Source organism: Pelobates fuscus, chromosome 4, assembly GCF_036172605.1.
Source record: "Pelobates fuscus isolate aPelFus1 chromosome 4, aPelFus1.pri, whole genome shotgun sequence".
Lineage (NCBI taxonomy): Eukaryota > Metazoa > Chordata > Amphibia > Anura > Pelobatidae > Pelobates > Pelobates fuscus.
The window spans coordinates 262,749,206-262,774,404 of record NC_086320.1 but is presented as its reverse complement, the minus strand read 5'-3'; the positions used below and the strand labels follow the sequence as shown (position 1 = coordinate 262,774,404).

The following is a 25,199-nucleotide window of genomic DNA, read 5'->3' as shown; positions in this document are numbered from 1 at the left end:
TAATAAGGGGGGACCTACTGTCCTCCCCCCGGCCCCCACCCCTGCGCGGGGGGTGGGGGCCATAAATCACAATGGGGGGGGCCTACTGTCCTCCCCCCCGGCCCCCACCCCTGCGCGGTGGGTGGGGGCCATAAAAATAATGAGGGGGGAACCTACTTTCCTCCCCGCCCTGGCCCCCACCCCTGAGCGGTGGGTGGGGGCCCTAAAAAAACAATAAGGGAGGGACCTACTGTCCCCCCCAGCCCCCACCCCTGAGTGGTGGGTGGGGACCCTAAATAAAAATCCCCCCCAATCAAAGGTGACTAAAAAATAGTGAGGGGGGAATAAAATAACTAACCTGTAAAGAAAAATTCAACTTACCATTTGACGGCTTCTTTTTTCTAAAATCTTCTTTTTTCAGCCCCCAAAAAAGGCCAAATAAAAAGCCATAAGTACCGACGCAATTTAAAAAAAAACGACCACATTGAGATAATGTCATGAAATTGTTAATTGTTCCAAAAAGGGTCATCAATATTAAAATGGTGAGAGTAAGTGTTTCACTCTATAAGGTGTAACATCAATATAAATGGTAATAGTACGTTTTTGCCAGTGTTCTACTTTGCATTGAAATTGTAAATCAAATGCCTAACAATAGGGCAGGACTGGCAAGGGTCGCATAGGGGCATTCACCACTTCGTACCACAAATTACTGATTTTGGACCATCCCATTCTTCACATGGAGTTCATTAATAGGGTCAAGCAAATTAATAGTTCCGGGGCCCCTGTCCAGCCCTGGTCCCTAGGTGTCTTCGTGGGGTCGTCTTATAGTTAATCCTCCTCTGGCCAGTACGCCACAGTCCAACATGAACTTTAAATAAGACAAATAAGTACCAATAAAATGCATAAGATATCTCTCACTCACTGATGTTTTAACCTATATGAATCATGCTCTTTTATTAGGACTATTTCAAGATTATTGACCTTAATGTCACCATTAGCTTTGAATTAAATTTGCAAATGTATGTGGGTCGTAATCAAAACTCTGAAAAATGCAAACTGACATATTTCTGAATATTTTGCTGTAAATTATTTTTTTTTAGTTTAATACTGACAACAATGTCATTTGGATGCATGGTCATTTGTATTTTTTTTTTTTTGTGACTGTCAAAACAGACTTTACATTGTTTATTTGTAAATCTTAATGTATATGGATATATATTGATGTGAACTGGTAGCCAAACCTCAACATAGTGATAGAGCTGGAATCCACAAAAAAAAAAAAAAAATATTGAGAAACATTGGATGAATAATGTATTCTATTGATTTGCTATGAAAAGCCTACCATAGAGAGAGGAGGATGAATAGGGATTTTGAATGTCCCAAAGGAATGCCATCACATCCATATACATGGAAACTTGGTGATAAAGATCACCTTATCTTCTTTTCACAATTATCTCATGGGATATGCAAGCAGCAACGATGTCTGGCATATAACTAAAATATTCATTTTTGTCCAGAGAATTCTTATAGAGTACGTTTTAATATTTACAAAACAAACCATCATTACGTAATACTTTAGCAAAAACATTTCACACTAAATTATATTAGCACAGTTTAATGATAATTAAATACCTGTCTAGTAGTAATAATAATAAAATGCGAAGAAAAAACATATAAATATTGTATCTCGTGAAAGAATGTGTTTAATAAGTATCATTCCTTTGATGATCCATTGCTGATTATTTATAAAAAGTTACGAGGAAACATTTTAGAATCACTTAGAACTCTAATGAAATATATTTCTTATTGTTTTTTTTTTTTTTATAATTCTTTATTTTTTGTTGTGCAAGTTTTAACAATAAGCTTACTCAGCCACGACAGCAGTCGTAAGCAATAACAGGCATGACAGTCAAAACATGGCATAGGAATAGACAGCACAATTTTTGGTTATGTTGAAAGAAGGTATAGACAGTGGATAGACGTGACATATAAAAGAAAATTTTAGCTTTCTTGTCCGTGGTGAACATGTTAGGTATTGGTCTTTATCTCTCGCTTTAGTGTGTGTGTGACAGGTTATCTCTCGCTTTAGTGTGTGTGTGACAGGTTATCTCTCGCTTTAGTGTGTGTGTGACAGGTTATCTCTCGCTTTAGTGTGTGTGTGACAGGTTATCTCTCGCTTTAGTGTGTGTGTGACAGGTTATCTCTCGCTTTAGTGTGTGTGTGACAGGTTATCTCTCGCTTTAGTGTGTGTGTGACAGGTTATCTCTCGCTTTAGTGTGTGTGTGACAGGTTGTCTCTCGCTTTAGTGTGTGTGTGACAGGTTGTCTCTCGCTTTAGTGTGTGTGTGTGACAGGTTGTCTCTCGCTTTAGAGTGTGTGTGACACATATTTTAGTTTTAAATCAAGCTTAAACATTTGGCTTTAAACACAGATTGGAATTATAAGTACGTTAGAACGGTGCTATAATCACGCTATAAACAATTCAAGTAACGTAAATGCATATCATTTTAGCTATATCTGCATAGGTGCAGAGTGGTAATGCGTGGAGTCGTTTAGCTAGTAATAATTTTTCTACCAGCTATCCTAGCTGTCCTTATCATGAGTGACTAAGCATAAAACATAATGCATGACATGATGGTATATAGTTATGTATTTTAAGATTAAGGACATGCAAGCTAAGCCCTAGAATAAACAAAAACAACAATTAAATGGGTGGAAATCAAAATAAGAAAATCACATAAGCTGCTAAGAGTAAGCAAGTGATATCCATGAGATGGCTACCGCCTTTGTGTCTAGCATATTGGGCAAGAGAGTTAAGTAGTAGTAGGCTGGCTAGAGGAAAAATGTAAAGGACCAAATTAAACAGTCAAACAGGAGCAGTACCGAGATACGGCTTAGTAAGTTCGGCAGTGGCATGTCGGTGACCTCTAGCGTTAGGGGACTTGCAGCGTGGATAGCAGAGCTGCAGTGAGGCATTCAGACGCCATCAGCCGATGCCCTCGCAGTGGTCTGGCTCTGGTCTCAGAAGCGAGGTGAGGCTTGGGAGCTGTTGGTAATCTGTTAGGCAGTCCCTCAGGGTCTTGAACACATGTGGGGGCCAGTGGGACCGAGTGGTCACAGGTGGTCTAACGGGCCTGGTCGGTACCTTCCTCTGTTTCGGCCTGCGTTTTGCTGTGTCCCGTAGTCTGCTTGAGCGCCACTGTGTAGGCCTCCCCGCCTTCAACGCTGGCCTCCCAAGGTGGCGGCTGGTAAGTGTGGGTGGTTTGTTCTGCGCGCCTGGTCGCTTTTGGCGAGCCATTCTCTTTGTAGGTCTCGGCCCATGGGGGTGATTGCCACTCATGGCTGGTGCTGGGCCCCGTGGGATGCCGCTGTGTGATCCGCGGCCATTTTGGGCTGCCCTCCACTGGGCTGTTGCTGGGGGGTCTCGTTGGGGACCTTTCGCTTTTGCCGCCAATTTCGCCCAGAAGGCTTCCAGGATGGCATCAAGCTTAGCCTCTAGGCTCCCTTGGGGCACCTGCTTACTGTGAGCTGTTGGTCTCTGTGTTTGGCTGCGACAGGCGCGTGAATCCGCCACCTCGTGTGTCTGGGAATATTTCGCGGCTCCGCTGGGTCGTCCGCTGGGGGCCATCTGCACTGTGAGCGGTGGGGTATGGACCGGGATATCCCCCCCGGTCCAGAGGGGGGGAAGCTGAGCTCTGTGGAGTCCCGCTGGGAGAGAAGATCCGGGACGGGTGGTCGGCCGCCTCACCCGCCCGTAATCCCCACTAGGCCGCAACCGCTCTGCAAGGACCCTGGCAGCCGGCATCCCGGTTTTTCGGACCGGAACACTCGGGCCGTTGTCTGTGTTGGGTAAGTCGCTTTTGGGGTCCATTAGTGAGCGGCAGGAGGTTCGGTTTGTCGCTTGGGCAGGTAGTTTACTGAGGAGCTCCTGCAAGTTGCGACCGTCCGCCATGCTGGTCCGGCCCCGCCCCCATTTCTTATTGTTTTAATGTCATGCGCGCCATATTTTCTTTTTGTAAATATCTTCACAGTGTTTAGGAATTGTCCTTAATAATAGATTGGGGATTATTTATGAAAACAAATGTGGCGACCTTTTCTATAAGTGGATTAATCACTAGTAAATTTAATGAAATATCTGCATTATTGTTTTTATTTATTTTTTTACAATATGTTTTTTCTTTAAATTTTCTCAATAGTAATACAACATACAGTCAAAGTATACAGGTGGAAATCAATTACAGAAGTAGGTCAATCCCCCCCGCAGCGGGCTATCCTACTATCCTGTGGTTCCCGATTTGGATTTGCAATAATAAGTACAGGTCTACAGGTATCACTGTACATGTTCAAGGGAGCTGTTTCTGCTTAGTGCGTTACTTAGGTGGGGCTAAAGCTCTGCATTTCCACTTGAAAAAGCCTGCAGGCAAAACGCATTGTGGACATTTTAAATGGTATTGTATTAAAGGTATTTTCGGCACTTCCTCACTGTCAGTTGCCATTTTACTTTCTTTTTTTTCTAAATATATTATTTATTTTATTTTATTTTACCTATTTTACCTGGCTTCTGAGTTTTATCATGTTCCAGTGAGACATTACTCCAAAGAATCCTAGGTGGGGATTATACCACTCAAGCCCTATACACTGAGCAGTCCGTCTGTTCATGTAAATGTGAGTAACCACGTTATATTTTATTTTCTGCTTTCCTGAATTTAAATAGAGAACACTATTGCTGGTCCTTTTTTTTTTTTATATGACCTTCCCTCAGACAAGACATCAACTCACGTATCCTATAAGTGGGGATTATACCACTGTATGCACTTCATACTAGAGCTAGTCCATTAGCTCTATAAAACGTGAGTAGGATCATATAAGACTTTTACCAGAATAACACCTGATTGTTGAATATACTGCACCATTAGTTGTCTCTTATTTCCACATACGGAGTGTAAGAACATACTTACGGAGCTGTTATTCCATATTCTACATTTTTGTTGGCTTCTACATACAGTTCCCCAAAAGACATTCTTGAACTCTACTACTGGACTTTTAATCACTTAGACTATATTATTATTATTTTTATCCACTTTGCTCTTTATTACTGGCGCCGCATATCTACTACACTCTACCCAATTGCTTTGTCTACCTGTAAGGCCTTTTGAGGGAGCCTTACTACCCCGGTGTGCTGCCCAATTATCCATTGTTTTATCTGTACCAATACCTTGAGCGCTGACCCATCTCTACCCTTTTTTAGTTATGGAGAAAGGTAAAGAAATTTAAATCTCTTCAGTTTGGAAAAACAGTGCCTCAGAGGGGACATGATAACATTATACAAATATATTCGGGGCCAGTACAAACCATTATCTGGAACTCTATTCATAAACAGGGCTATAAATAGGACACAAGGTCATGTATTTAGGCTGGAAGAAAGGAGATTTAGTCTGAGGGAAAGAAAATATTGTTTACAGTAAGAACTATAAGGATGTGGAATTCTCTGCCTGAAGAGGTGGCATTATCAGAGTTGATACAGGTGTTTAAACAGAAATTGGATAAATACTTGGAAAAACATAACATACAGGGATATAATTTCTAATTAGTGGGGTAGTAGCTGCTTGATCCAAGGAGATATCTGACTGCCATTTTGGGGTCAAGAAGGAATTTATTTTCTAGTTTGTTGCAAAATTGGAAGCGCTTCAGACTATGTTTTTTGCCTTCTTTTGGGTCAACAGCAAAAACATATGTGAGGAAGGCTGAACTTGATGGACGCAGGTCTCTTTTCAGCTATGTAACTATGTAACTGTAATATAGCATGCAAATGTTTGATGTTATTTAATTCAAAACTATCTTTAATTTACACATTTAATTTTTTGTTCTTAGTAAGATTGCCATTGCTTGTTGTGTTTTGAAGTAGACTGTATTTAATGTTAATATGAAAAAGTTTTTCACAAAGAGAAAGTTGTGAGATGGTAATTGTCTTGAAATATGTAAAGTGCCAGAGCTGGAAAAAGATCCAGTTCTAATTAACTGGAGATCTTTTCCAACTTTGCTGTTTATTATAAATATTCAAAGTTGGTTCTCATGTCAACATGACTTTGTGACTTAGCTGCAGTAGTTCTCTTTTCTGCCATATTTATTTAATGTAAGCACCTGCCCAGGAACTATGATTGAATACCAGAAAGAAAACACATAAGACACATTTTGCCTAGTTGGTCTGTAGCCAATGACTGCTTTACTTTACATAAAATTGCCTTTCAGTTAGTTATCAAAATCAGAACAATGTGGTGGAACAAAAAGGTACAGTGCAATAAAAGTGTTTATCGTACAATCTCAACAATTATTTCTAACTTTCTTTTAGAAAATTATAAATATAAAATGTTGTACACATTTATATGTTTCAAGGTTATTTACTCTACCCATTGCTTGTGTTTAACATCTTTGTCTCTATTCTCTGTCTGCTAAGCAAATTCATTCAGACCCTAAAAGCTCCTTTGTGTTACATTATGTCTATAAGTTACCCACTCATGTATCAATAACAGTAAAGAGTAGACGGTCATCAGTAAATAAAATTATGTATAATAGAATGTGTTTTAGTGGGTACTTATGCGACTAGGCAAATTAAAACTTGAGGGAAGGGAGTTTGGAACAAAGAGAGATTTGACACTCATATGGTACTCTGACATTAAACAATGTTGTCATCTCTTTCATTGAGAGATTAAACATCGCTCTAGTGCTCAAGGGGAGTGGCATAGCTATGTACCAAGAGATACAGCTTTTAATAGGGACTATAATGCAGGTTCCTCAATAAAAATTACAACTAGCCCAAAGCCCACAACGTCTACACAACCCACAACTACTTGTTAGTAAACCAAACCCCACAAAATAAGCACTTTCTTATTTATATAAATTATTTGCCCACAGATATTTATTCAGCACCATTTTAAATTCAGTTGCCAAAGTATAATACTTGATAGCCAATAAACATAGGGGTATTTTTAAGTGAAGTTGTCTTTTTCTCTCTACTCAGCATATTGAGAACGGAGTATAGGATGGCTTCAATCACCTGATATTGAGTCAATCACCCATCATGGTATCACTAGTGATGTCCTGAACAGTTCGCCGGGAACCGTTCGCTGCGGTCGCGAACATGCGCAATGTTCGGTCCGCCCCTATTCGTCACCATTGAGTAAACTTTGACCCTGTACCTCACAGTCAGCAGACACATTCCAGCCAATCAGCAGCAGACCCTCCCTCCCAGACCCTCCCACCTCCATGACGAATAGGGGGCGGACCGAACACGCTATGTTCGCTGGTGAACGGTTCCCGGCGAACTGTTCGGGACATCACTAGGTATCACATTTGACTTTTTATTCACGAATTAACGTTGATTGAAATTTCAGAAAGTCAATTGATAGACTGCTTTGTGCATCTGTGTAGATAAAATCATTTAAAGAGAATAAAAAGTTAAGTGTACGAAAATGTTTTATGTAATCCAGTATTTGAAGAAAGGATGGTTGAAATATGTTATTTAACCCCACACACAACTGAGAAAATTCTTATCTTTATTTGAAATATAGTATACAAAGCTTGCTTATGAATTTAGGGCAAATCAACAGTTTTGTGTTTAACCAAAACATCAAAATTATGTATAATTATACAGTATTCATTTACAGTGTATCTGCATGAGGCACCAAAACTGACTAGTCCCAGCTGTGATTGTTCTTTTTTTTTTGTTTGTTTTTTTTGCTATTAGGTGATGATGAATACAGGGGTGAAACTTGTTTATTTAATATGATATTGTGATGCAAATTAAAGCTAAGCAAAATTAAAAAAAATGTTATATAGATAAATATATATATATATATATATATCTGTACCACTTACATTTTCATATTTGTATTTTTAGTATTTTATGATTTTTTATTTATTTATTTAATTATTATTAAATTTTGTTAGACTCGCTGACGCCGTTTCATTCTACTAAGATATTTTCATGTAACAAAAGGCACGGTACAATACGGTATGAATGCATGTTTTGAAAACCACCACCCTCTACCATGTTATTACAAAAAAGAAAAGCAAACATAAAGAACCACAAAGATGAAGGCTAGGTTTGAAGCACAGTTTCATTAATACTGGATGGCAGGAAAGCAGCCAAGACCTAGATAATGAGGAAGGAGTTGCATTTTTTTCTGTTGCTATCTAGAGACAGTGAAAACAAAAATGACATTCAGCTGACGAATAAGCAGAGTTTGACCTAGCCTTTTGACCCCTGACAATCAATCTTACCTGCTACTTCATAAAGAATTATAGCCGTGCCACTCACATTTGACTCTGAAATTTTACAATTCCCATTTTGTGCTTCCTTATCCTATTTAATACATGGCCTAAGAAGATAAATGCCTGATAACACAAGATTGCAATAACACAGACTGCACTTGAAAACAAGAGAACAAATGTAGAATGTGAACGCTCAATATTCTATTGTCCATAATATTTTAGTTTGACTGATGATTAGATATGAATAAGATGACTGGAGTGAGTCTTCTTTTTATCTATTTGAAATGCTTTGTGTATACAGACATCAGTATTATTCACTTTATGAAGAATACATTGCCATGTCCAACAAACTGAAAGATCCCAAACGTTCATTACATAATGATTTGCAATATTATATATAGTATACGTAACTATATATCTCAACTCACCATTGTAAATCCAGCTAAACTATTTTTAAATATCTTTATAGTATATTGCTAAGAGAACAGTAGATAGAGAAATGTTGCTTAGTTTGCTCACATTAGAGTTTAGGGCATGAGCCTCAATGTGATGCACAATAAATGCCACACAATTAGATTGTATTCATAATTGTAGCATTGAATAATAGCATCATGTGGTTTTTCATCTTATATGCATAATCTACCATAGATTGCAAAATTATCTAAACCGATCTTTTTAAATATGGTCATGAAAGGCTCAAGTTCGCTAGTGAAGATGTGGTACATATTTTGGTTCTACACAATGTACAATGTATTTAGTAAACCTTACCCTTATGACATGTTTACACTAAACCAAATACCACCATAAAAGAGATACTACAAACTTTCCTGAATTACCATGCCTACAGGTACTCCAGCTGACTAACTCTGTTACTTCTTGACTTTAAATGATATTTTCAGACCATCCAATATTGTCTTGCTGAGTCGAACTATGAGGTGCCATTCAAAGCTCTCAGATGTCCATCTCAAAGTTATCTTAGCAGAATTTTCAGGTGAAATGTAGCAAGTTAAATTAAAGAGTACATACAGTTTCCCAGCAAGTCCTCTTCTTATACCTCCTTATTCCTAAATTTACCCACCAAAACAAACAAATACTCAGTTCCTTTTTGTCCATATAATTCAAACAGCCTGAAACAACAAATGCTGTTTGTAAATTCCCACCCAAGCAAGAGGAATCCCTACCCTGCAACCCTGGGTCCATGACAACCATCAACTATCTGGTTTTACTTTGCATTATCTTATTTACCAGCTAATTCAAGGCATACAAGTAATTGTTTACTGTGATTAAATAGAGCTTTTATCCTTGCTGTTTCTCGGCCATGACCAGACTCCGATTTCCCAATTCTCAATTGGTGGACCCATTCATTTGTCTTGTTCTTCTCAAAGGGCTGACCAGGATACTTCGGAACTATGCAATTACCTCCAATGACATAAGCAAAAAAAGAAAAAAATGAAGAGTGCTGAGAATGCAGACAGGGAACTCTCAAGCATGTGTACACAGGATTAGTTTAATTTTTTCATTAGTTTTCATTTTTCATTTTTTTTATTGTAAATCAAATCCAACAATGAAACCAAATTAGTTCCTTTAGCTTCTTCTCCATCTGCCAAGTGAAATATCCGTTGCTATAATGATCAGCCTGTCTGCCACATGCACAGGTTCTGTTCATGTCTGTAACTGTACCTGGCAGAGGGACAGACTCTGTATGCTGTACTCACTTCTACACTAGCTGTACTCACTTCTACACTATAAAAGACCCTGAAAGCACAATGTCAGTACAGCAGCACAAAGGCCTTTGAGGCATTCAATAAGTTATACCTGCAAGCTGTCACATTAGTTTTCACTTCAATTTAAATTACAGATGCGTGTGTTTGTGTACAGGCAGTTGCATTTACTAACTATGGCATTATAGCTACAAGAAACCATACATTTTGACTACCGTACCTACATATACAGCACTCACATAACTCCAACATTTAAGCAATAAAGCACCAAAACCGTATACAGCAACCATGCAATGTAAAGCACTGACATAATATGTACATCCAGAACTGAATTACATTATGTACCTAGAAATACACTTATGTAGTCATATAATAGAAGCCTAATTTTGTTCACTGCAAGGAAATCTCTATCACAGTGGGGTGGGTAAAGTTGAATTTTTCATTGTCACATAATCCTGTATTGACGGATGTACAACTCTTTAACCCCTTAAGACCGCAGGACGTACTATGCCGTCCTTATTTGGGCGGCTCTAAACGCCGCAGGACGGCATAGTACGTCCTGGGCGGTCTTACCCGGCACATGGCCGCTGCAGATCGCGGTCGGGGGGCATGCCTGGCCCCCCAGGCAGCCCCCCTGTGCCTGGGGACCGCGGTCTGCAGCTTCCGATCGCAGTGACAGGCTGTCACTGCGATCGGTATTTACCATGTGTCAGCCGATTTTTAAATCGGCTGACACATGGAGCCGCGGCATTTTTAATCTGCAGATCGCGGTCGGGGGACATCCCTGGCCCCCCAGGCAGTCCCCCTGCGGTCAGTGACCGCGATCTGCAGAGTATGATCGCAGTGAGAGGCTGTCTCTGTGATCTGAATGCAGAGACAGCCTCTCCCTGCGATCTGATCGCAGTGACAGCCTGTCACTGCGATCAGAGTTACTATGTGTCAGCCTATTGGCTGACCCATAGTAACTCCAGGCAGGATCCCCCTGCAGATCACGGTGGGGGGCATGCCTGGCCACCCAGGCACTCCCCCTGTGGCCAATTACCGTGATCTGCAGGGGGTGATCACAGTGACAGCCTGTCACTGTGATCACTGATCCTGTGTGTCAGCCAGTGATGTAAAATCACTGGCTGACACTGTCTCTGCCCCTCTCCTGTAATAAAAGTAAAATATTAGTTAAAAAAATAAATAAATTACGGTTACACATCAAATATACTTAGATCATTTATATATATATTATATATATGATCTAAGTATATATATATATATATATATATATATATATATATATATATATATGTGTATATATATATACACACACACTAAGTGTATTTTAATATTTATATATATATTAATATCAAAATACGCGTAGAAGGATATTGATTAAATATATACATAATTATAATTATATATATATATATATTTTATAATAAAAAAATATAAATACGTTAAAAAAAAATAAAAAATTAAAAAAAAATAATTAAAAATATATATGTGTGTAATTTCGTTCTAACTGTATTTTGATATTAATATATATATATTGATATCAAAATACACGTAGAACGAAATAATATATATATGTATATACCTAAGTATATACGTATACATCACTATATATGTATACCTATATATAAATAAAAATAATTGTAAAAAAATTATATACATATATATATACATATATATCCACACACGTGGATATATAATAATTTTACATATATATTTATGTAATAATTTTACATAATTAGGTATCCTAATTAATTACAATTAGCGGGACCTGCCTAACAACTCAGGCCGAAAGTATAGGGAATTTAATTTGCTAGCACTATATTTAACCCTATAACTTTCCAAGACACTATAAAACCTGTACATGGGGGGTACTGTTTTACTCGGGAGACATCGCTGAACACAAATATTTGTGTTTCAAACCCGTAAAATGTATTACAACAATGATATCGTCAGGGAAAGTGAAATTTATTGCATTTTTCGCACACAAACGGCACTTACACTGACAATATTTTTGCTGTAATACTTTTTACTGTTTTGAAACACAAATATTTGTGTTCAGCAAAGTCTCCTGAGTATAACATTACCCCTCATGTACAGGTTTTAGGGTGTTTTCAAAAGTTACAGAGTCAAACATAAGGCTTGCGTTTCAGTTTTTTCACAATGAAATTCGCCAGATTGGTTACGTTGGCTTTGAGACCGTTTAGTAGCCCAGAAATAAGAATTACCTCCATAATGGCATACCATTTGCAAAAGTAGACAACCCAAGGTATTGGAAATGGGGTATGTTCAGTCTTTTTTAGTAGCCACTTAGTCACAAACTCTGGCCAAAATTGGCTTTCAAATTCGTTTTTTGCATTTTTCACACACAAACAAATATTAACGTTAACTTTGGCTAGTGTTTGTGACCAAGTGGCTACTAAAAAAGACTGGACATACCCCATTTGCAATACCTTGGGTTGTCTACTTTTGCAAATGGTATGCCATCATGGGGGTAATTCTCATTCCTGGGCTACCATACAGTCTCAAAGGCAACGTAACCAAACTGGCAAATTTCAATGTGAAAAAACTGAAAAGTGTAACATGCTTTATTTGACCCTGTAACTTCCCAAAACACCATAAAACCTGTACATAGGTACTGTTTTACACGTGAGACATCGCTGAATACAAATATGTGTATTTTATTGCAGTAAAAGCAAACAGTATTATGACATTCACAGTTAGAATGTCACATAGAACTAAGAAAATTTAAAAAAATCTTATTTTCTCTCATTTTTTTATATTGTATTCATATTAAGTTATGTTCCATACCTAAATATTTGATGTTAAATGAAAGCCCTGTTTCCCCTGAATAAAATGATATATAATAAGTGTGGGTGCATTTAATATGAAAGAGGTGAATTACGGTTGGACAGACATATAGCGCAAATGCCAGGTTTTGTTTACGTTTTTTTTGGATCACAACTTGTACATTTGGCTGCGGTCTTAAGGGGTTAAGGACATAGCTTCAGAAATAAAAGGCCAGCATGATGAAAAATTTCCGTCATGTGTCCTTATGGGGAAAATATGTTCTGTTGGTTGTGCTAAGAATTGGATACTGTGTGATGAACTTATAATTATACTATTCCTTGTAATGCACTTAACAGTAAATGCAATAAATTAGGCATTACAAAAAAGACAGGTTCCTCTTAATGTATCCATTGGTAATCTCTGTTCCAATTGAGATATTCTCTCACTGTTGTAAAAAAAAAAAAAAAATTAAAAAAAAATTATTATTCAAATATTCAAATTATTATTAAAATACACTCACATATTGGTAGCAACAAACTGACAAAGGGCATATGCCTGCAAAAAGCACATATAGTTAAAACATCTCAGAGCAACACTTACATGCTTACTGCTTCCCTGTTGTGAGTTCCAGATGAAAACGGCATATAGTTTAGTCAATTTTCCTATGACCGAGTGTCACCATGGACCGTGTTGTAATGCTATCTTACAAATCTGAGATCCAGAGGAAAATTTGAAATGGGAGAGGAATCTTTATGAAGAAATTTAGATGAAGAGTTGTTAAAGGAATTTGAGAGATGAAAATATTTAAGTAATTCGGGTAGAGACTCAACAAAATATTTGTGCAGCTAACTGGCTTACCCCAGGTAACCATACCATTTTACAAAAATGTCTTCAACGATATATTTTTTATCTGCAGAATATGGTCCCAAATATATTTAAGTCACAGATATATAGGTACACCAAATTATAGAACAGGAAAGAACTGGTTAACACAGATAACTTTCCGCTACAATGAGATGACACTGAACTGTGGCTGACGGATCTTCATGATATTGCTCTTTGAGGGATCCAGTTTTCTTTTTTCTTTATTGTTTTGGAAAGTTCGTTTTAAAACCCTAAAGCTGACTTCATTGTACTGCAGTTCACAAGCTACAGAGCTGACCACAGGGAGTTTTCCTAACCTTTATAGAGAAAATATTTTTAGTGACTGCGTCTGAGACTTGGCAACGGCTGCAGTATTGCAGCATGAAAAGAAATTAGATAGAAACATATTACTAGAAAAGCGTTTTTTTTCAGGTAGAGAATACGGAAGTTGAGGCAACTTTTTATTGAAAGTTACTGCAGGCAAATGTTGCTGAGAGAATGTGAGTACTACTATGTGTAAAGTAATATATAGTTTATGCTTGCTGAGGTGTAGTGTTAATATTATGAAAAAATAATGTTTAAGAAAAACAATTGAAAAAAAAAAAAAAAAGCTGTGTTTAAGACAGCATCCATTGCTAAAGAGTACCTGCAGAAATGAAGGATGAAGTCTGAAACACAACACTTGTCTTTGCTCATGACAAGCTGGGAATTCTGGGATATTTGTAGGAACAGGATTTCTCAAGTTCCTGTACCCAAGGAGAAATTTTTAAAGTCCAACTTAACTTGAAATATGCAGGTAAAGAACAACAGGAATTGTTCTAAGTGTTCGGCTAAAATAGGACATGATTTACTATTGTTGGATAAGCTTTCCAATTGATTTAATATTTTGGATAAACTTTTAAAATCTTTTAATATTCTGAAAATATAAAAAACAAAACATATTTTTATATTTTGTTATATATGGATTTATTTTTATATGATATAATATGTTGAAAAAAATCATTATAATAGTCCAAACAAATATATTAAAACAAATATATTAATTTAAAAAGCTTATACAACAATATTATATCAAAGCCCATATTTTACTAATCAAGCCTGGAGCCATTGCAGAGAAAAGTGTGTAATATGGAGGAGTATGCCGCAGCATTCTACTGCTGAAAAGTAATTGGTTTTAATTTAGCAGTCTGACTATGATTGCATTAATTTACCTATATGGCCTATAATGATTTCCTATGTTATCTTATACTGAACGTTATATTATTATTCGTAGTAGTATTAGTATTATTATTATTGTTATTATAATATATAATATAATTATTATATAGCAAGTTGGATATTAAGGATATATTTTATAATTATTATATAGCAAGTTGGATATTAAGGATAGGCTTTTAACCCCTTAAGGACCAAACTTCTGGAATAAAAGGGAATCATGACATGTCACACATGTCATGTGTCCTTAAGGGGTTAAGCATATGTGACTTTACCACCTTTTTCACCATCATCAACAAGTTTATTGGCTTGCATGACTTGTAGGACCAGGCAATATGGAGTAGGTGTGTACAGGAAATAATATTCTGTTCACATGTGTAGCTGCAACACCAAGTTATCTTAGAAATGCCCAAATAAATTAGATTGTACTTGTGAGTCATTCCATCGTTAAATTAGCAGGATTCTTGTCACGATGCTGGACTTTTACCAGTTATAGATAATGTATCAGAATAGGTGCATGTAGGTCCGCAAACATAGATAATCCCAAATAATGCACAGAAAAGTTGCGAAAAGAGTGCACATTTATGGATAAAAAAGCATGCATATCAAAAAGTCATGGTATCATGCTGTCACTGGAGCCCTCATAGATGCTAAAGGTAGTACAGGCATATAACATCAAAACATTGTAGGGACACTCCAGGCACCCAGACCACTTCTGCCCATTGGAGTGGTCTGGGTGCCAACTCCCACCACTCTTAACCCTGCAAGTGTAATTATTGCAGTTCTTTATAAACTGCAAAAATTACCGTGCAGGGTTAACTCCACCTCTAGAGGTCACTTCCTGCTCTATAGCACAGATTATCTGTGCTAGAGTGTCGCTGGACGTCCTCACGCTGTGTGAGGACCTCCAGCGTCGCTCAAATCCCAATAGGAAAGCATTGAAATTCGTTTTCAATGCTTTCCTATGGGGAGACCTAATGCACATGCGCGGCATTGGCGCGCACGCGCATTAGGTCTCCTCTGCCGGTGGGCGGGATCAGTCTCACCAACCGGCCGACGGAGCCAGTAAGAGGAGCAGAGGAGGAGACAGCAACGAGGGACATCGTCGCTGCCTCAGGCAAGTGACTGAAGGGGTTTTCACCCCTTCAGTAACCGGGGATTGGGGGGTGGGAGGGAGAGGGAACCTCCAGTGCCAGGAAAACTGATTGTTTTCCTGGCACTGGAGATTCCCTTTAAGTGCACTTAAACTTCTTGTTCTTTTCAAATGACATGATTTAATAATTTAATGTTAATAAATGATTCTCATGGTTCAATGTGTATAACTGTATTTCCTTTTTCTTTTCTTGTATAGAAAGGGTAGATTAGTTCTGAGATGTCAGATTTGAAGCATGATACTCTTTCTGTCCTTGAAAAATAATAGCTTTGGTGTTCTTTCCATTTGAGTCTACTGATTCCTATGTATCATCTAAGGAGTTGATGGACTTATACCATAGCTCTATTGATCAAAGGCATATCATCTAATGCCCATTTGTTCTCAAGCCAGTCCTCAAGGCACAACGGTGGTTTAGGTTTTGCCAGTAAACTCAGCGGAACTGGGAAATGTCAAAATGGGCTGTAGGTGTGCCTTGAGGAACTGCTGCCCTAGTAGAATTGGTAAATGGGAACCAACATGACTATTTCTATAATATTTTATGTAACTTTTCATTTTTGCAAGAAGGGTTATCTTTTTCTTTTGATGCAGCTCAGATATACAAGTTACATGTAACAATTGGCAGAACAGTGCTACAATATCATCTTCTTCTTCTTCTTCTTCTTTTTATTTTTTTTCACCGCTTTGTAAATTGGCCTCTTTGTGTGAGAAAATTACTAGACAAATGAGGAAAAAGAGAAAGTGGTCTATTTGGTTTTCACAGCATGTTTATTTTGTATGCATTTCAGATATCTTATCCTAGAAAGCCATGTATCACTTTATCAATGGCATTCAGCGCAGGAGTTCCGTTGCTATCAATGACATTCAGCGCAGGAGTTCCGTTGCACGTTAAGTGATTTTTCATATGAAGAACACATAAAATGCCCTGATACATGACTACCAAATATGATAACATGGTTGCTTTTATACTAAATTGCCCCAGTTTTGTGAGCCAAGTGGGAACTGTTACATTTACCTAAATGGGTTCTGTAGGAAATAAAAAACAAACACGGGTATTCATTTTCTCTCATATTTTGCTTTTGGGATTTCTGTCCCCAATATACTAAAGGAATGCCTTGTGTATTATGGGCTTATATGGAAAGCGTTCTCCAACAAGAGTTTGACAGCTAAACTGAAATTAAGGACAAGACAGATGTACTATGGTAAAATAACATATGTAAAGTGAAAGCAAACTAGCCTTACTATACACAGGTTAGGTTATTACATGCATCAACAACTGACTGACACTGCATCTTTCACTGTTGAATATGTTCAACATATATTGTCATGTGAATCCTAATAAACTCACATGGGGTTAAGAACTTCTCTGTGTGAAACAAAAAAATAAAAAAAAAATGCCTTTTTATTGTCTCTTGTGGAAAAATACTATGCTAACATATTTAATGTACTCTATCAATGCTATTGTGTGTATATGTATATATATATATATATATATATATATATACACTATGAAATTAGTTTGTGATAAATTGGTTTTAATTTTGGCAATTATAATGGACAATTGTTTTTTTATTTTTTATTCTTGTTTAATAGTTAACGTCATTTTTTTTTTTTTTTTTTATGTTTTACGTTGTCCTCCAACAATAGTGGTGAAATGATATATAATTTATAGGGAGGTTTTACAGCGGGTTAGAATTCTAGTGAATAGGAGCTACTGGGAAAATATAGTTGTTAGATATAAGGGGTGTGCTTAATTTGGCTTAACTGCAAAGGACTAAAATTAGATTGCTTACAGGTGTTTAAGAAAAATGTACCTAAAAATATGAACTACATCGACCCTCAACACAGCAAAATAATAGCTCTGAAACATGTGCCATTTTCATGTCGGGATATTCCATTTTAGTACAGTAGTTAGAGATAACACACAAACACAAACTGTTATTGGAGTTAAGTTTCTCCATGGAACTTAATTATGTGTAATAGTATCTGTGTTTTATAATATTTATTATTATGTTTATTATTATTTTTATTTTTATTGGCAAATCTTCACTTGGGAGAATAAAATAAATTGCCCTAATATATCATTGTATTGATATTTTGGTGTTTTGTAGTTATGATTAGTTGATGACAACTGACAAAAAAAGTAGTTTGTAAGCTTTCAACCAAATACTAATGGCAAAGATCAACAATATTTTTTTTAGGAAAATACACACTCTGAATCTCTAACCCATTTTGAAGTTCATTGTTTGGTCGAGAAAAAGTTTATCAAGAACTAAAAGACATAACCTGAATTTTTTAATGTTGTAGAGATTTATACATTGGAAAAGCTCATGAAGCTTGGTGTAGCTATATGAATGTCCTATCAAATGCTTTACCATTTGCTCAGCTCTGGTTTACATGCATGCCCCTTGTTTAAGTGGTTGTGACTTAATGTGTGGCCAGGTGGAAGAGCTATTACTTTGGGTTTCAATAAATTTGCCATTTCTGATCCTTGGAGTGCCTCAACCATTATTACATTTCATGATATTGCCATTGGAACCTGGTGCTTGGTCCTGGTTTGGTTGCACCCTGGTTCAGATTGATGGGATTGAGTGCAGTTCCTTAATGTTTTTTGGAAAAAAAATGCAAAAAATGTAGGCAGCTTGATACTTTCTAGTAGTCTTTATGTAAAAGACAGAAACAGGTAAAAAAGAACATTATTTTATATAAAGATACATTACTGTGTGTGTAAACGTGATGTTCTAAGTTCCTATCACAGGTGAAAAAATATACTGATCAGTATGATAGAACAGTATATATGTATACATTTAATAAATAATATAAATAATAATATAAATAATACAATTAATAAATAACTCAAAGGTATATATATATATATATATATATATATATATGTATGTATTATAAATCAAAGTGAAATGCCATATAAACTATAAAGATATAGTGTACGTGCATTTACAAAAATCATACATCCTTATAGACATGTGCAATTTTCAGGCTAAGGAAAATAATTCCCAATGGTGCCTATATGTCACCTGTATTGAAAATGTTTCATCCCGAGTCAGAAATAACTTTGAATAGATTGATGGTTAGACATACTTACACGTAAGTCTTGTAGTTACAGATGAATGAGTATCTGCAAAATAATTTGAATTTGTTTCAATGCTGTCTTGGATATTTTATAAATTGGATCGAAGTTTAACGTTCTTGAAGTTGTACCTACAATACATTGACAATAACATAACAAGCCAAAAACATGTTTTGTAATGTACATTCTGTAAATTATATACAGATATGGACCAATTGTCATGAAAAAGCAATATTGTAGTAAACAAAAAAACATAAAGTATTGGTTTGCACCATGTGTATAACTTTGCAATCTCATAGCTGTTTTTTTTCTATACATTTTGTTAATGTATAGAATATTTATTAACTAGCTGTATATTTTATAATTTTAACTGGTGATTCCCACAATAAACATGCATAACTAGCCCTGCTGTATTTGTTAAAGGACCACTCCATCCAAACTTATGGGCGGGTGATCACTGTTCAATAGATATACCCAATGAATATATGCATGATTTTTCTTATATCTTATGAACTGCAGCCTTTGCAATCCCTACCCCTTTTCCCAGGAAGTGACTAACAGTCACTTCACGAGAAATTATTCTATAGAGGCGTCTCATTGAGAAGCTTCTGAAGGTATGCCCCGTGTACGCGCACAAACTGCACAGTGTTCAGAAAGATCGCTGGTCTGATCGGAGGTCTGAGAAAGAGGTATAGTAAGGGAGGCAGGCGTGCTCAAGTAGTGCGTGCCTGCCACTTCCATTAGCTAATTAAAATAATAATTGATAATAAAGTGCCTTTTACACTTCATTTAGGTGAATATTCCTCACCCAAAAAGTACTTAAGCAAGCAAGCTGAAGTGCTTTATGGGTGTGGAGTGGTCTTTAAATAAAGATAATACATATATTTTTTAAATAACTGCCTCAATCATTTCTATTTAAAGGGACACTATAGTCAACAAAACAACTTTATCTTAATTAAGCTTTTTCTTTTTGTGTATAGACCATGCCTCTGAAATTTCACTGCTCAGTTGACATTTAGGAGTTAAATTACTTTTGTCTCTGTGTATGCAGCCCTAGCTACACCTCCCCTAACTGTAACTGACACAGTATGCATGAAAACAATATGACAACTTACTTTAAAAGTTTTTATCTCTTGCTCCACAAATTGAACTTTAATTATATAGAGGAGGCTCCCGCAGGATCCAGCAAGCTATTAAGGGAGCAGGAGATAATCAATTCTAAAGTAAATAGAATTTGCAATAAAGAAGGGGTAAGCATTAGATGACTCTTTACAGGAAGTGCTCAGGAAAGGTTGTGTAAGACACATGCATAGAGTTGTGACTAGAGCTGCATAAAATAAGTTTAACTCCTAAATGGCAGATGATTGAGCTTTGAGACTGCAGGGGCATGATTTCTGCTCTGCTCTGGTCCTCCCGCCCCACCATCTGTTCCCTCAATCCTATTCCCTCATATCTCATCCGCACCCTGTCTCCCTCTCTTGCTCTTCCTCTCACAGAAATGTTCAATCTCTCCCTTTCGTCCGGCACATTTCCTTCACCCTTCAATCATACAACCATAACGCCAATTCTGAAAAAGCCCAACCTTGACCCCAACTCCCCATCCAACTACCGCCCTAAATCGCTACTGCCGTTTGCCTCCAAGATCCTTGAGACAGCTGTGTATGCAAGATTGACAGACTTCCTCGAATCCAACTCAGTCTGGATTCCGCGCGTGTCACTTTATTGAAACAGCTGTACCAAAGTATTCAAAAATCTTGCAGCCAATACTATATCCTAATTCTCCTTGATATTTCTGCTGCCGTTGACACTGTTGAGGTGTTCTCTTTGACTCTAATCTCTCCTCCACCCCTCATGTCCAGTCGATCGCCAAATCTTGTCGCTTCCATCTCAAAAACATAGCGCGCATCCGCCCCTATTTAACACCAGAAGCCACTAAGGTGCTGGTCCATCCCGTTGTTCTTTCTCGCCTTGACTACTGCAATCCCCTTCTCAGTGGTCTTACGTGTTCCCAAATTGCACCAGTGCAATCTATAATGAATGCCATGGTGAGGCTCATTTTGCTGTCCGCCTGCACCTCCCACGCTTCCCTCCTCTGTCAGTCCCTACATTGGCTTCCAGTTAGATATAAGCCTCAATTTAAGATTCTGGTGCTCGCTTACAAGTCCCTACATAATGCTGCTCCAACCTACCTATAAAAAAAATCTTTGAAAACACACTTCTTCAGGAAAGCATATCATTTAAACTGTTAGCTCCTCTCCTGCAACTGTCAAAAATAACTTAAGCTCTCGGTGAATACTTTTCTAGCAACCTATTTCATTACTACTTATACCTTTTGTGTCACTATACCCCATTCCCTCTAGCATCCAAGCTCTTTGAGTAGGGCCCTCAACCCCTTTGTTCCTGTGCGTCCATTTGTCTGGTTACAATTTCGTGTCCGTTAGTCCACCCACTGTACAGCGCTACTGAATTTGCTGGCAATATATAAATAATATAATAATAATATTAATACACCATAACTGCTGCATTAAAGGATCACTATAGTGTCAGGAAAACAAAGCAGTGCCCCCACCCTCAGGGTCCCCCTCCCGTGGCGCTGAAGGGGTTAAAACCCCTTCAGCCACTTACCTTAATCTAGTGCCGGGCTCCCTTGGCGCTGGTGACCTCTCCTCCCCATCTGACATCAGCTCCCCCGTCCGACGTCACTGGAGCCAAAAGCTCATGCGCGGCAAGTGCCGTACGTGCATTCAAAGTGTTTCTCTGAAACTGCTATGTTTGCATCTGAAGGGTTAAAACCTGAGGGACCTGTCACCCAGACCACTTCATTGAGCTGAAGTGGTCTGGTGACTATAGTGTCCCTTTAAGCTAAAGTTATTTTGGTGACTATAGTGTCCCTTTAAAGGAACAGCCCTGGTGCCTTTCCACAGTAAGTAGTAAGACTGTTTACTGCCCAGCTAGGCAGTTATGGCCTCATAAATTGCAACCAGTCAGAGGTTGCTGTAGGCTCGAATAGGCAATAACAGAGCAGGAGATGAGAACTTCCAAATTAAACACACTGTGCTAAAGGGAAAGTTTTAAACTTGGAATTATTTTCAAGGATTGCCTACGGAGGCTGTTTGAGTCACGGCTGGAGGAGGTGTGCTTAGGGCTCCATAAATATAGGATTTTCATTTTATACTTGTTTATACTTGGTGTTTAGAGTGTCCTTTAACCCCTTAAGGACCAAACTTCTGAAATAAAAGGGAATCATGACATATCACACATGTCATGTGTCCTTAAGGGGTTAAACACAGTATCTGGGATAAGCTGCTCTATAGAAAGTTCTCTGAGCATGACTGGCTTAGTGACGTACTGATATAATTAGAGCTTATGTGCAGCCTGTCATGGTATGGAGTTTTGCAGAAAATCCAAGGAAGTCAAATTTTAGTACCCTTTTTTTTTATTATTATTATTGTTGTTATTAGTATTATTATTGTATTGTGTATTGATAATGCTTTTTTTAAATTAATGGGACAGATAAAAAAGTGTTCCTTTAACTCTCACTTGATTATCTACCCTGGCCTAAAGAAGCTATTAATAGAGATATAGGTGTGTTAGTATAACATCTGTAAGGCAAATGCAATCGGACATGCAGAGTGGAAATGTTATTTATTTACTAAAGCATGTTACAGACCTATATATCTTAACACTGCTAAATGATGACTTGTGGTAAGTAAGAAACTGATAGTCAAGTTAAACTGATAGCCAAAGTAAAAAAAAAGAATTAAACATCTCAAACTCATCATGTTGGAGATTTAATTTACTAAGTACACTTTGTAGTCTAAGTTTCTAAATTAGCATTGCTAATTGCTTATTAATCATTATTTACTGCTAATATTCACTTGTGGCATATTTATCTACTTTCAATGCAGCTACCTCATCCCTAAACACACAGCTTCAGCAACTACAGCATCTTCAGCAACTACAGCATCATCACCATCACCACCACCATCAACAACAACAACAACAACAAGGACAGCAGCAGCAACAGCAGCAGCAACAACAAACACAGCAGCATCCTACAGCCCAACATCAGCAGTCATCACAACAGCCATCACAGGCACTTCCACCACAACAGTCACAGCAGCAGAACCAGCATCATCATCAACAGCAGCAGAACCAAACACAGACTCAGAGCCAGAATCAACTGTCATCGAGCCAGCATCCCTCCAGTTCTCCTCAGAAGCCCAATCAATCACCAGGACATGGCCTTCCTTCCCCAATAACACCACCAAACCCACTGCAGGTATGCTTTCAATATTATGTTTACACTAATCATCACTAGTTATAGTTATAACCAGCATCTGTTAATTACTTTAGTCAAAGACGAGAATGAGTTGACAAAACTTTTGTGGAACTTGAAAACCTCATTTGCTCTATAGTCCGATCAAGGAGATACAGCTTCCATACTTTACAAATTTTTCAAGTCTTGTCAAATGTAATTTACTTATACCAGACAGCGTGGAAGGTGAATACTTTTTGAAAGTTAAAGGAACACTATAGGGTCAGGGACGCAAACATGTATTCCAGACCCTATAGTGTTGAAAACACTATCTAGTCCCTCTGATCCATCCTTGGCCCCCCAAATATAGTAAAATGTTACCTTTATTTCAGTCTGTTGGTGCTGGGTCTGCCACTGATCTGCCTCCTTGGCTGACATCATCAGACATGATTATCTCAGCCAATCACAATGCTTTCCCATAGGAAAGAATTGGATTGTCTGAGATTGCCAAGGAAGAGGGCTGGGGGAAAAGCCAAATGCCAGACTGTCCAATCAGGACAGTGGAGACACTGAATGTCAGTCTCAGGAAACAACCTATGCTGCCCAGGAAACAACCTATAGTAGCCATCTAAGAGGTAGCCACTGGAGGTGTCCCTAGGCTGTAATGTAAACACAGCCTTTTCTTTGATAAGACTGTGTTTATAACAAAAAGCCTGCAGGGACTGACTATACTCACTAGAACAACTACATTATTATTATTATTATTATTAATACTATATCTTAACATCTGTCTTATATAGAATTTTCTGTTGACTTTTGATTATTCCAATTTAGAGACTTTTATATTTTAATCTGGAATATAAATTGTTTGTGTACCATTGTCCAAGGGATAACACTTTCGACCTTCTAGTGCCTGGCTATTACTAATTTGGTTGCAAGTAACAAATTAATCATTAGTCATTCATCCAAATGGGAGAGAGAGGTCCAATTTTAATGAAGTAAAGCATTTTTGGAGTTTTGTTTATCTTATTATCCAAAGCAATGGCCAAAAACTCGAAGGTCTCATCCCATAATTATTTTATTTTACCACAGTGACACCATATGTGTTTAAAAGTGCCTTCTGCTTGTAGGCATCTCCAACATATGTTTGCAAGTGCCAGAATCTTAAAATGAACCCTATATCTTACAGGAAGCCAATAGAAGACACCACTTGATAACTCTCTCATATTGTGTCTTATTAGGTACATGTACACACCTTTTCTGTATGTGCCCTGTGTGAATATATATATATATATATATATATACATATATATATATGTATTGGACAGTAAATGTGTCACATATTAACAATGTGCCTAGAATAGTGTTTTGAGGTAGGGGATGTTTTATACAAATACTTCTGGCAGCATAGAACAATATTCTTATTATTATTATTGGCATTTATACAGCACCAACAGATTCCGTAGTGCTTTAAAATATTATAAAAGGGGGAGATATAGCAATAAATAAGACAATTACAAAAAACTTACAGGAACGATAGGTTGAAGAGGACCCTGCTCAAACAAGCTTACAGTCTATAGGAGGTGGGGTAAAAAACAAAATAGGACAGGAGACAGCAAACAAAAAGTGTGGGAGTGAAGCAGAGCTGGAAGAGAGAGTAGAGTGCTGCCCTTTAGGAGAGAGCAAGGGACAGGTATGTGAGGTAGAGGTGGGATGCCATAAACTTTCCTGAAGAGAGAGAGGTTTTAAGGCATTTCTTAAAAGATTGAAGACTAGGGGAGAGTCTGATGGTGGTAGTCAGGCTATTCCATATGAAGGAAGCCATCTGCAAGAAGTCCTGCAGCAGAGATGAGAAGGTCATGGG

General features: G+C 37.6%; 1 protein-coding gene across 1 annotated transcript in view; it reads left to right on the top strand.

Moving 5' to 3' along the window:
* Positions 1-25,199, top strand: part of POU6F2 (POU class 6 homeobox 2) — a 385,749-nt gene that overhangs the window by 228,354 nt on the left and 132,196 nt on the right. The window contains exon 5 of the mRNA XM_063450641.1: positions 22,986-23,359. Coding sequence (XP_063306711.1) covers positions 22,986-23,359 — 374 coding nt within the window. The remainder of the gene's footprint in view (positions 1-22,985; positions 23,360-25,199) is intronic.